Raw genomic sequence first — 12,813 nt, forward strand, 5'->3', positions numbered from 1 at the left:
TCCCATAATAGACCCTGTACACCAAAATGGCATACCAGACATACAAATAATCATACCCATAACAGACTACAACAACATGGCATACCTCATACACAAATAATCATTCCCATAACAGACTCTGTACAACAAAATGGCATACCAGACATACCAATAATCATTCCCATAACAGACTGTACACCAAAATGGCATACCAGACATACCAATAATCATTCCCATAACAGACTGTACACCAAAATGGCATACCAGACATACAAATAATCAATTCCATAATAGACTCTTTACAACAAAATGGCATACCAGACATACAAATAATCATTCCCATAACAGACTCTGTACAACAAATGTCATACCAGACATACAAATAATCAATCCCATAATAGACTCTTTACAACAAAATGGCATACCAGACATACAAATAATCAATCCCATAATAGACTCTTTACAACAAAATGGCATACCAGACATACAAATAATCATTCCCATGATATACAATTACTGAACAAACTTGTCTTCTACTGCATAAGCAACATTCTTAACATGGAGTGTTATCTACATAATGGCATCATATTTCTGACATCTGTCTATGCAAATATTGAGGATATGTAAATAATAGGATAGCATGTAAGTGATCAAATTTTATGACAAATGTGAAGCAAGGAACTTGTGAATGGAAATTTGAAGAAAATATTCAAGATATTAAATAAGTGACATGCAGTGGAATCCACTGTGTGTGTGTGTGTATAAAGTGTTGCTTACAGAAATTAATAAACATTTATTTGAACTGTTACCAAATGCTGCAGGATTTCTGTGATATGTTTGAGTTTCTTGACTATTCAAGGTAAAAATGTGCAAAGAGGAGGTTGGGTTCAAAAGGCAGGTCATTTTTAATTACATACTGATGGTGTGAGAGTAGCATGACAAAGTTTATTATTCATTTTTTTAAAGACCAATCATTTTTATAAATGTGCTGGAGTTTTTTTTTAAGTATGCCAAAATCTCTATTTTTGGAACACCCCTTAACATATACAATGAAACACCACTATAACATGATGGTCTGAGTCCACAAAGTGCTACAGTGCTATGTAATGCTATGTAATACACAAACAAGCCAGCTAACTAATGAAAATACTGCATGTGTATTCTCTTAGCTATATATCTGGCAGAGGATGAGTGGTGAAAATGTGGACTTCACTGATGCAGTTATGAAACCTAATTCATATTAAATAAGAAATACTTAAAACAGTTACTTCATATTTAATATTAACTTCTATCAGACAACTAAGGTGGCCTAGTGGTTAGAGCATCACCTTGGATGCGGGATGTCGCAGGTTCAAACCCTAGCAGAATAAAACCAAAAAGACTTATTAAAATGGTACTAACAGCTGCCTCGCTTGGCACTCAGCATTAAGAGGTTAGTGTTAGAACTGGTCTGCCTGGTGTCAGGATAGTGTGTCTGGGTGGGACATCATGCTACATGCCTGCGGAATGATCCCCCAGTGTTAGACATCACTATAAACAGACACACCGCAGACACTGTAGCGACAAGACTGAAAATCGTCAAAGCTACGTTAAAAATCCAAATCACAAACAAACACACACATATTTCTGGCAGAGGAACATGCACTGGTATACACATATAAAACTGGCAAACAAACTGCATAAATATTTAGAGTAATTTTACTAGCCAACTGATTTCATTGTATGCATAACTGTAATTCTGTTGCAAATGTAGAAACATAATTTCTCGACTTTCTCTGCCAGATTTCACTCGAATTCAAATAATTAATTTCTTGCAAATACACCCACATTAACTTATAAAACACTTTATCTTCCAAAACATCATTTATGCTGATTGTCCAATGGGACTGACTTTTGACCGACTATAAAATGCATAAAGCTGACATTGGGAGTTTCTGTAAAGAAACTTGTATCCAGGTTTTAATAATACTTGAACTGAAATTTATAAGGGAGATCAAGGTACTGACCTCACAATGCACTTGAGATAAACAATTTAACAGTTGTGCTGCCTTGACCAAGCCTGGGAGTAAATCATTTGATTTCATGGGTAAAAAAATGATCTCCAGAAAAACAGTCAAGTCATTCTCTAAAAGACAGCGAAAAAAAAGTAATATATTCGTTGAAACTTAAGTTGATAAATACGACTTCAAACTATTGCAGAGCAAAAACTGTGAGAGCAACTCTCCCCCGTTATAATGCAGTAGTCATGGTCCATAATCACTGACTGTATTATGTACTGAATTGCATTATAGTGAAAACTGCAGAATGTACGGAAGTTTGATATATCAAGAATAGCATATCGTACCAAACTGCAATAAGAAGGAAATATCAAAATTTCCTAAATAATGGTGTCTTTAAAAAGAAAAAAAAAATAACACTAATCTTCACCTTGTATTCTTATACACTGGTGTAATTTTGGTGATGGGATACATAGTGGTGCTGTGTTAAATCCAGATTGTGTTAATGAAGGAAGATATTAATCACATGTTTGGACAGACTACCATGATGAAATGTATATGTTATAAAAGCAATTTATGTTCTATTTCTCAATCCTAACATATGTCAAAAGTGTTTCTCTATTAAATCACTTAAATAAAATCCAGTGTTTATGGAAATACTAAAACCAATTTCTCAGCTAATGTTTGGTCATGATTGAACAACTGAGCTCTTTACAAGTTAACTACTTTTAATTAATACCATTAGAGGGAGGGAACGAGGAAGGGAGAATGAGAAAGAGTGAGAAAGAAAACTGATGATGAGATGTGTACTTTCAAAGTCATACAAAATAAAATAGCAAAAGCTGATAGCCTGCCTTTCTACATACCAATGCATTTTAACCAATCTGATATTTCAAAAATTTTTCACAAGGAAATTAAATAAAGATACAGTGACTGATTTGTATGGCTGGGACTCAGATACCAGCTTGATCTCACATATCTGGTGTTTATCTGGGATAACTGACACCATATGAGCATGATTTATTTCTTAATGATGAAAATACAACACAAAAAAAAAAACATTATGAAATGCTGACAAAATCCATACTTTTGTATACTATACATAATATTCTAATGGAGAATGTCATTAAATACACCCTGACAGTTTTCTGCCAAAACAGAGCAAAATATTTTCATTTCTAAACATAGACATGAAGCAGGCTTGCCTAATGAACTAATGACCTAACAGAGATCTGAAGCAGGTATGCTGTATGAACTACTGACCTAACAAAGACCTGAAACATGCATGCCTTACAAACTACTGACCTAACACAGACCTGAAGCAGGCATGCCTTACAAACTATTGACCTAACACAGACCTGAAGCAGGCATGCCTTATGAACTAATGACCTAACACAGACATGAAGCAGTCATGCCTTATGAACTATTTACCTAACACAGACCTGAAGCAGGCAAGCCTTACAAACTACTGACCTAACACAGACCTGAAGCAGGCATGCCTTACAAACTACTGACCTAACACAGACATGAAGCAGGCAAGCCTTACAAACTACTGACCTAACACAGACCTGAAGCAGGCATGCCTTATGAACAATTGACCTAACACAGACCTGAAGCAGGCAAGCCTTACAAACTACTGACCTAACACAGACCTGAAGCAAGCATGCCTTATGAACAATTGACCTAACACAGACCTGAAGCAGGCAAGCCTTACAAACTACTGACCTAACACAGACCTGAAGCAGGCATGCCTTATGAACAATTGACCTAACACAGACCTGAAGCAGGCAAGCTTTACAAACTACTGACCTAACAAAGACCTGAAGCAGGCATGCCTTACAAACTATTGACCTAACACAGACATGAAGCAGGCAAGCTTTACAAACTACTGACCTAACACAGACCTGAAGCAAGCATGGTTATGAACTACTGACCTAACACAGACATGAAGCAGGCATGCCTTATAAACTATTGACCTAACACAGACCTGAAGCAGGCAAGCTTTACAAACTACTGACCTAACACAGACCTGAAGCAAGCATGGTTATGAACTATTGACCTAACACAGACCTGAAGCAGGCAAGCCTTACAAACTACTGACCTAACACAGACCTGAAGCAAGCATGCCTTATGAACAATTGACCTAACACAGACCTGAAGCAGGCAAGCCTTACAAACTACTGACCTAACACAGACCTGAAGCAAGCATGCCTTATGAACAATTGACCTAACACAGACCTGAAGCAGGCAAGCCTTACAAACTACTGACCTAATACAGACCTGAAGCAGGAATGCCTTATGAACAATTGACCTAACACAGACCTGAAGCAGGCAAGCTTTACAAACTACTGACCTAACAAAGACCTGAAGCAGGCAAGCTTTACAAACTATTGACCTAACACAGACCTGAAGCAAGCATGGTTATGAACTATTGACCTAGCACAGACCTGAAGCAGGCATACCTTATGAACAATTGACCTAACACAGACCTGAAGTAGGCATGTGTATGAACTACTGACCTAACACAGACCTGAAGCAGGCAAGCAAGCATGATGCAAGAAATACTGACCGAACATAGCTGTGAAGCATGCATTATGTATGAACAACTGACCTATGATATCTGCTGTGTGGAGTTTAATACTGTTAGGTGTGTCTGACTCATCCAGGGTTTTGTCTTTGTGTACCAGCATTATGTAACTCCCTGGTACACCTTTCTGTTCAGTGAGCTGGTTCATGATGAGGGAAAATGGCTGCCACTGGAAAAAAGAAAACAAATCACATGACTTCCATTATGGGGAATGAAAATATGTCCCTCCTTTTTTCTGTCACTCTGTGCCACATTATTAAGATTTCTAGCCCCATCCCCTGTGAAGACTGAATTTTAAACCTTGTGCGCATGAACATTCTTCAAATACCCAATTACCCATACCCATCCCAGTAAGTACTGCATTACTTATGTATGCATAATATAACATAATGATTGTATGCAAGCATAGATTACAGTCATCAAATTTTCTGCATTATACAAAGTCCATAAAGTTAATTAAACATTTAAGCTTTCTTCAGTGTTCATTCTACAAATGGATCAAGAGACAAAAGTGGACCTGACATCGCTCATCTGTCTGACATCAACCAATGAGCTAAAGAGCAGGTGAGGAAGATATCTGGGTTAGGTGTGGTTTCTGTCAAACTTTCTTCAAATTCTGTTGGCTAATTAAGGAAAGGATATTTTAAAGGTTTCCCCACTTACTTCTGCATCATATGTATAAATTTAAAGGCCTACATACAAATATACTCCTGTCAAATTTGAATAAATTCGGTTGTGAATTTTAGATATGGTCTAAAGATTTTTTGTATATTTAATAATGATATCCATACTGGATGGTGAATCAGTATCATATGTAACAAACATGAAAGGCCTTTATGCCTGGATGCTTAGTCAAATTTAGTTAAAATGTGTTGTTTCAACAAATCATTTTAAAGCCACACTGAATTAGGTAGCAGGAGCCATTTTTGCAATTCAGCTGGAGTGATTTGACCAAAACTTTTTAAGTCCTTCAGTGACAGATACAAAAGTAAAATTTAGTCAAATCCTGTTTAGCTGTTTCTGAGAACTCATTTTGCACCTTTCTCTACTTTTAGTAATTTTTTGGCCATATTTGAGAGCAGATCAGAATTGCTGGTATAAATCTGTAAGGCTGTTTTGCAATTAGGCTTTCTGGAATTTTGGATGAACTGAAATATCTTCATGCCATATGCCTTCTGTCTAGTTTGGTCAGAGTATTTGGCAGTTTTAGAGAAGAAAAAAAGTAATTTAAAACTTTAGATTTTTAGTAATGTTAGCCATATCTAGCAGTCAATCAGCAAGATTTGAATAACTCAAAAGGTCTTCCTGCCTAAATACTTTAAAATTTTATGAAATCCTGATCTGCAGTTTTTGAAAAGAAGCTTTTTAAAGGTTTATTACATTTTGTTTCAAAATGGTCGTCATATTTGATGGCAAACTGGCATCATTTGTACACCAGTGAATGCCCTTCATATCTTGATACTTTCTGCCAAATCTGGTCCAAATTGGTTGAGTGGTTTTGAAAAGAAGTTTCAAACAGGAATAGGTGATGGATGCATAACACAACATGAAAAACACTGAATTAAGTGAATGCTGTTTGCACAACAAAACAGATAAGCTGAGACACTGGTTTCATAAAAAATGTCAAAGTTGAAACTATATTTTTAAAAATTGTTTCCTTAGTGAAATATTGATACTGTGATTTTATTGTATGTGAAACACATGCTCATCCTTGAGCAAACCTCTATGTGCAAATTCAGGAAGTTTAAGTTCACTACAAACTTTGGAACTTGCTTTTCCTTAATGAACCATATTGATAAAAAAATTGGAGTTCACCAGGTACTCCTTTCAATGGTTACCTTGCTATCTTTGATCTTTGACCTATAAATGACTAATAATTTAAGGTAGTTTCATTGTTACTTACAATATTTGTAACATTGGTCAAGTGGTCAAATGAAATGAGGTGACCTGATACATGACTGTGACCACTTACACCAGTAGGACTGTATGCCCTTTAACTTTTGTTTAATCCATTCCCTTGATTGACTTGATACAAAAGACAATTAACGTGATAACACAAAGCAAGTCTGCTTTTAATAGAGTGTAACAATGCAACAAATATGTCCACAAACCGAGATCAAAGCAGTCAGCAGTTAATTAGGTTCTCACAGAAATGCCCATGGACATAGCTGTGATGATAGATTGACATTTTTAAGATTTTCTTCATGTCTATGTTAAGAAATTAAAATATTTTGCTCTGTTTTGGCAGAAACGTTCAGGGTGTATTTAATGACATTTCATTGCTATGAATTTCTTAATGTGTTGCTGCCAGTAGTCATTATTGACATTTTCACAGATCAAATTTATCAGCAATTGTTACTTACAGTGTACTAAGAATTTTTGGGGTAAAAAAATAATAATAAAATATGGGACTTCTTTTTATAAGCTGAGAACTTAATGATGCTGATTCAAATTTCATGACACTAACTGTCATTTTCGATGATAAAATGAGCGATATAACAGGGTTTTGTTTACCAATTTTGATTGCGATTTTCTTTACACTCCAAAAATAAGGGTAAATTTTTGGGGCATTTTCCAGAACAAAAACTACTGAATCTACCCATGTTATAAGAAATCCCGAATCTTGCCATTTAAATTCAACACACCACGAAATTGAAGCTGACTTTTGATTTCTTTAATTTCCTCCTGATCTGAGATTCCTGGAAAATATTCAGTTTAACATGAACCACATACATTTTGTAAATCTCCTGCAAAATTTACAAAACTAACAAAATTTAAACTCTGCTAAATTTTCCTTCAAAATTAATCTAATTAGATTTCCATTGCATGCAAAAAAGCCTAAAATTTCAAAAGGACAAGAAAAACATTTGGAGATGTGAAATGTGTACATCTTTTTTTGTTCATCTGTTAAGTGTTCTTGTGTGAAATGGTGTGCATTCTGACATAGCCACAAACTGACCCTTTTCATCACAAATCTGTGCATTTCCGATTTGAGCTGGATTCGTACTGTGATGTCACAATCATATGCATCAAGAACTGTTACATCAGGATCAGGAGACTGATACTTGTTAATTTCTTCTTCCTCTTGCAAATGAAGCTGAGCTCTTGTTAAATGTCTAAAAATGAAAACGCTTATAAATATAATTTGTCATTAGATATTGATTCCCCCTGAAATAACTTTATATTTTGTTTAATTTCTACTTCAGTATGATTAGGGCTGATCAAATCCCATAGCCTGGTGTCCCGGACTAAACATTTTCAAAGTTGGACAATTAAAGTTTTCCAAGGTGCTAGTCCAGGACAAGTGCTTTTTTCCGCCAAGTTTAAACAGAGTCGGGCAAGTGCGAGTTTTATTACCTTAATCACTTTATCTACCTTTATCTGGTCATTCATGCCCTCTGGACATAGGGAATGCTTGACTCTACTTCTATTTATTCATTCACATCCTGTGATAAAAGAGTAAGTGGTCATTCATTGCATGTGTGTGAGCTCTATTACAACCTGACTGCATATATGACTATGTGACCAAATTATCAGCCAATCAAAACTCTTCAAATAGAACTAATCTGCAATGATTAATTTGCAGTGTTTTAAATGACCTAATTATCTTGCATTTATGCAAAGCAGGCACTCATGAGCACATCACCCTGTTATTTCAATCTACTGAGTCAATGATATGAAATTAATGACAGCCGCAGATCACCCTGTTATTATAATCCACCAAGTCAATGCAATGAAATTAATGAAAGCCGCTTTATGAACATAGTTGTCTCTTTTCTTTATTAACTGACTAAATGACAGTGAAGCATCTTTAATTTTTCTGATTACACAGAGGATAAATTTCAACATGCTATATTGCACATGAAGCAAAAAAATTGCACTAAAGGAGAGGTTTGTGTTTGTTTTTAAATAACAAATATACATTATGACCATTCAATAGATTTAGTTAGGAATCAAAAGGAATATTCAGATTCTTGTGAATAAATGCAGAATGGACAACAATTACATTTACTGGACATCAAATGTTGATTTGAGAATGTCTCATGGTGGGAGATGTGATTGTCATCATCTTGTGACACTGAATAAAAATTCCAAGAATTATGTCAAGTTAAAAGTAGCAGCAAGCCATTTAGATCCATGGGGCTTGGAAATGATCTTTGTGCTAGAGATAAATAAGGTTTATATGTACTTTACAAGCTTTTCAGCTGAATGTGATGTTTACTGACCTGCATCAAATTCGAATATCAAACATTTTAAATAGATGTTTTCCAACTTTACAATAGCTATTTTGATACACCTTACATAAAACTGGTCAAACTTATGGAAAAAAATCAATTGCCTTACTGAGACAGTCTTATAAGGGTCAGCAGGTCTGATGCAGGTGGGACAAGTAAATTTTGCTGAAATCACTTGTCCTGGACAAGTGGTTGAAAACAAAATTTGATAGTTGACATTAGCTTACATTACATATAATAAATTGTTTCACAAGTCTGGTACAATTTTTACAATACTCACAAAACATGCACTAAAATAGTCTTTTATGATTCAAGTATATTTTACGACTTATTTTCTCTCATTTAACAGATCTATGGGTTGAATACAAATAAGTAGGAAAAACAGCCTCTTATATTTGCTATCAACTGTTCTTTGTATTCAAGTTCTGGTTGCTAAAGGACTCTGAGTAGTCAAAGGCATCTGCCTCTACAGATCATTCACACATCTCACCTCTGTCCATTCTAGTTCAAGTCTCAGCTTGAACAATGTAGGTATGTGAGAAAGCTTGCCAGTAGCTTCCAATGGATTGATAGTTCTTTCTGAGGTCTATCTGGTTCTTCCTCCACCAAAATATACTTGCTGCCACGAATCGCTATCATGTGCTGAAAAACTGCACAAATCCAAACCAAGCTGCTTGTTGAGAGAAAACAGATTTTGAAATTTTTATGTTTCTTTAATGATATTTACCCAATTATAAATTATATTTACCCAATTATAATACATTAGAAGCACATCCCCTACCTTACAAATTGAGCTCTCTCTGTCTTGTTTTAGCAAAAGCAGTGTTAAAAAATTCTTCTGGTTGTTGATGTGGATATTTGATGACAGTGGTCTCTTCTTGGATTGAGAGATTGGCATGAGGTCTGGCTGAGGTCTCCATGATGCCTGGGATTTAGCTGGTGAAGAGTGATGAGGTGTGGCTGGGGACTTCATGATGCCTGGGATTTAGCTGGTGAAGAGTGATGAGGTCTGGCTGGGGACTACATGATGCCTGGGATTTAGCTGGTGAAGAGTGATGAGGTCTGGCTGGGGACTACATGATGCCTGGGATTTAGCTGGTGAAGAGTGATGAGGTGTGGCTGGGGACTTCATGATGCCTGGGATTTAGCTGGTGAAGAGTGATGAGGACTGCCATTCACAAAATTCACAGAACACACTGAATTAGAAACTGTGACTTCAAAACGGTAACTAAGTAGAAGTCTCTTTTCGTGCAGAGTGTAGAAAAATTTGCAAATCTATTGAAGTGTGAGGAACTAATCATGGCCTTGTGCTGAATCAGTGTCTTGATTTGGTATATGAGTTGGACTGGTTCCTGTACATGTCTGCATAAGTCAGATTCGGTGTACTGGAAGCCAGGATGTTTAGTGATTGAGCCCGTAATATTTGTTGTTTTGAACCCTCATGATTCCTAGTATATGGCCTAGTGGTCTCTTCTTGGATTGAGAGATTGGCACGAGGTCTGGCTGGGGACTTCATGATGCCTGGGATTTAGCTGGTGAAGAGTGAGTAGGTCTGGCTGGGGACTACATGATGCTTGGCATTTAGCTGGTGAAGAGTGATGAGGTGTGGCTGGGGACTACATGAAGCCTGGGATTTAGCTGGTGAAGAGTGATGAGGTGTGGCTGGGGACTTCATGATGCCTGGGATTTAGCTGGTGAAGAGTGATGAGGTGTGGCTGGGGACTTCATGATGCCTGGGATTTAGCTGGTGAAGAGTGATGAGGTGTGGCTGGGGACTTCATGATGCCTGGGATTTAGCTGGTGAAGAGTGATGAGGTCTGGCTGGGGACTACATGATGCCTGGGATTTAGCTGGTGAAGAGTGATGAGGACTGCCATTCACAAAATTACATGATGCCTGGGATTTAGCTGGTGAAGAGTGATGAGGTCTGCCACTCACAAAATTCACAGAACACCCTGAATTAGAAACTGTGACTTCAAAACGGTAACTAAGTAGAAATCTCTTCTCGTGGCAGAGTGTAGAAAAATTTGCAAAGCGACATCTATTGAAGTGTGAGGAACTAATCATGGCATTGTGCTGAATCAGTGTCTTGATTTGGTATATGAGTTAGACTGGTTCCTGTACATGTCTGCATAAGTCAGATTCGGTGTACTGGAAGCCAGGATGTTTAGTGATTGAGCCCGTAATATTTGTTGTTTTGAATCCTATTATATGGCCTAGGCTGGTTGAAATGCAAATAGGCCATCTGCATTGGGGGATGTTGTCTGAATCGTAACTGGTCTGTGTATCCTGCTGAGCGAGAGGGAACAATTGGCTGTTTGTTTAGCACTTTCCGTCATTGTTCAGTAATAGAAATGGAGTCAAACCCTGAGTAGGCAAGGCTGATAGGAGTCGCCAATTATGGTAAGTCTAGTGGTGGTGACCTTGGTGCCAGAACAGTCTCTGAACATTTCGATTTCTGGCGCTTCATTGCTGAAGGGTGAAGAGTCGACCTATCTCATTTGTCTGCCAGAAAATCTTGCACTGAAGAAAGGTCAGCATGCAGAAATATGAAATTGTTGTCCTTCGCTGTACATTTTTGTGCTTTGCCCATGGATCTAGTCTGTAAGACACATACAGCAGAACATATAAATCTGGAGCCCTGCACCTGTCTTTTGAACACAATATCAGTACAGAGTGAATATCTGGCAATTGATAATAGGTAGTCTAATATGTAATGAAGTGTACAGGTAAATATAATGACAATACCATCTATATGAACAATACATTATAAGGCTGTATGCAAGCATCTGTCTTGTTTGGATATAAAGAGGGCACCAAGCTAAACCAAATGATGATTTCCTGAAAAAAAGCAATAGCAAACGATCTTAATGCCAACACTACCTGTTGGAAAGGTTAAGGATGGTTTGGGCAGGTAGAATCATTGAAGCATGGTGTCCAGAGGCTATGCATGCCTAGGTTGTTGTTGTTGTAGGGTTTAATGCCATCTTCCTGCACATGATAGGCTATACATGGGTGCCAGTATTAATGGTGGAGGAAGAACATGGGAAAACCCCGGAAAGAACCACCGACCCATGAGAAGCTACTGGCAAGCTTTCTAACATACCCACATTGGGTAAATCCAAGACTTGAACCCACGTAGATGGAGGTGAGATGGCAGTGATCCGTAATGGAGAGTGCTTTAGACCACTCGGCCAGATTAGCTAATAAAGGAGAAGTGTACAGGTATAATATTACTTACAATAACACCTGTAGGAAGGCCCAAATATGGCCTGTACAGGTCAGTTCAGTGCTCTTCGAACATGGAGTGTATTGCAGAGCTATACCATACGATTTTTACCTGGAAAATATTGATAGCAGACAAGCTAATAACTACATGTAGCAAGGCTCATGGGCAGTCTATACAAGTAAAATCATGGAAGCATGGTGCTAGGGTGTTAAGAATGCCCTAGTAAAAGAACGCCGACCTGTATGTACCAGTAATGATGGAATTATACAGATATAACAGGGTTCTGAAAGGCATAAAGACTTGCATGCACAAACATACTGCAGCCCGAACCTATCCTGTATAGATGTATAGGCTACCCATGCAAGGGACAAAGTGCTCTAAAAGATGCAAAGGCGACTAAGTGTTATCAAATCATAAAGGCAGATTTTCAGTGTAAGGAAGAGAGAAAAGTTCAAAACAGAGATGGAGTATACTTTCCTTGTAGGTGAAAGGACTCCTCCAACTGAGAATGGTATGCTTCAAAGTTAAAACTGTCTTTGCAAGGTCAATCTTGTGAAAGTGCATGCTGCTTTACACAAGCAGAAGTAGTAAATGACAGGTTCATGAGTTTTGCCACCAATCCTTATACCAAAGGGGAGATCACTGCCTGACCGCTATCTGGGTTGGCAGACAACTTGTAGCTCCCTTTAGCTAAAAGTAGTATCTGGGAGGGCTGAATTTGCGAGGTGGTATTAGTTCTCCTAAAGTATTATGATTGGGTAATGTATTTATAGAAGAAATCAAGTT

At 37.3% G+C, this 12,813-nt stretch overlaps 1 protein-coding gene across 1 annotated transcript in view; it reads right to left on the reverse strand.

Annotated features, from left to right (window-relative positions):
- LOC149775657 (uncharacterized) overlaps positions 1-12,813 on the reverse strand; it is a 64,056-nt gene that overhangs the window by 18,984 nt on the left and 32,259 nt on the right. The window contains exons 5-6 of the mRNA XM_089944480.1: positions 7,523-7,679; positions 4,588-4,732 (exon numbers count right to left, since the gene is read on the reverse strand). Of these exons, the coding sequence (XP_089800606.1) occupies positions 4,588-4,732; positions 7,523-7,679 (302 nt within the window). The remainder of the gene's footprint in view (positions 1-4,587; positions 4,733-7,522; positions 7,680-12,813) is intronic.

Source organism: Sinohyriopsis cumingii, chromosome 19 (assembly GCF_028554795.1).
Source record: "Sinohyriopsis cumingii isolate HCF-2022 chromosome 19, ASM2855479v2, whole genome shotgun sequence".
Taxonomy (NCBI): Eukaryota; Metazoa; Mollusca; class Bivalvia; order Unionida; family Unionidae; genus Sinohyriopsis; species Sinohyriopsis cumingii.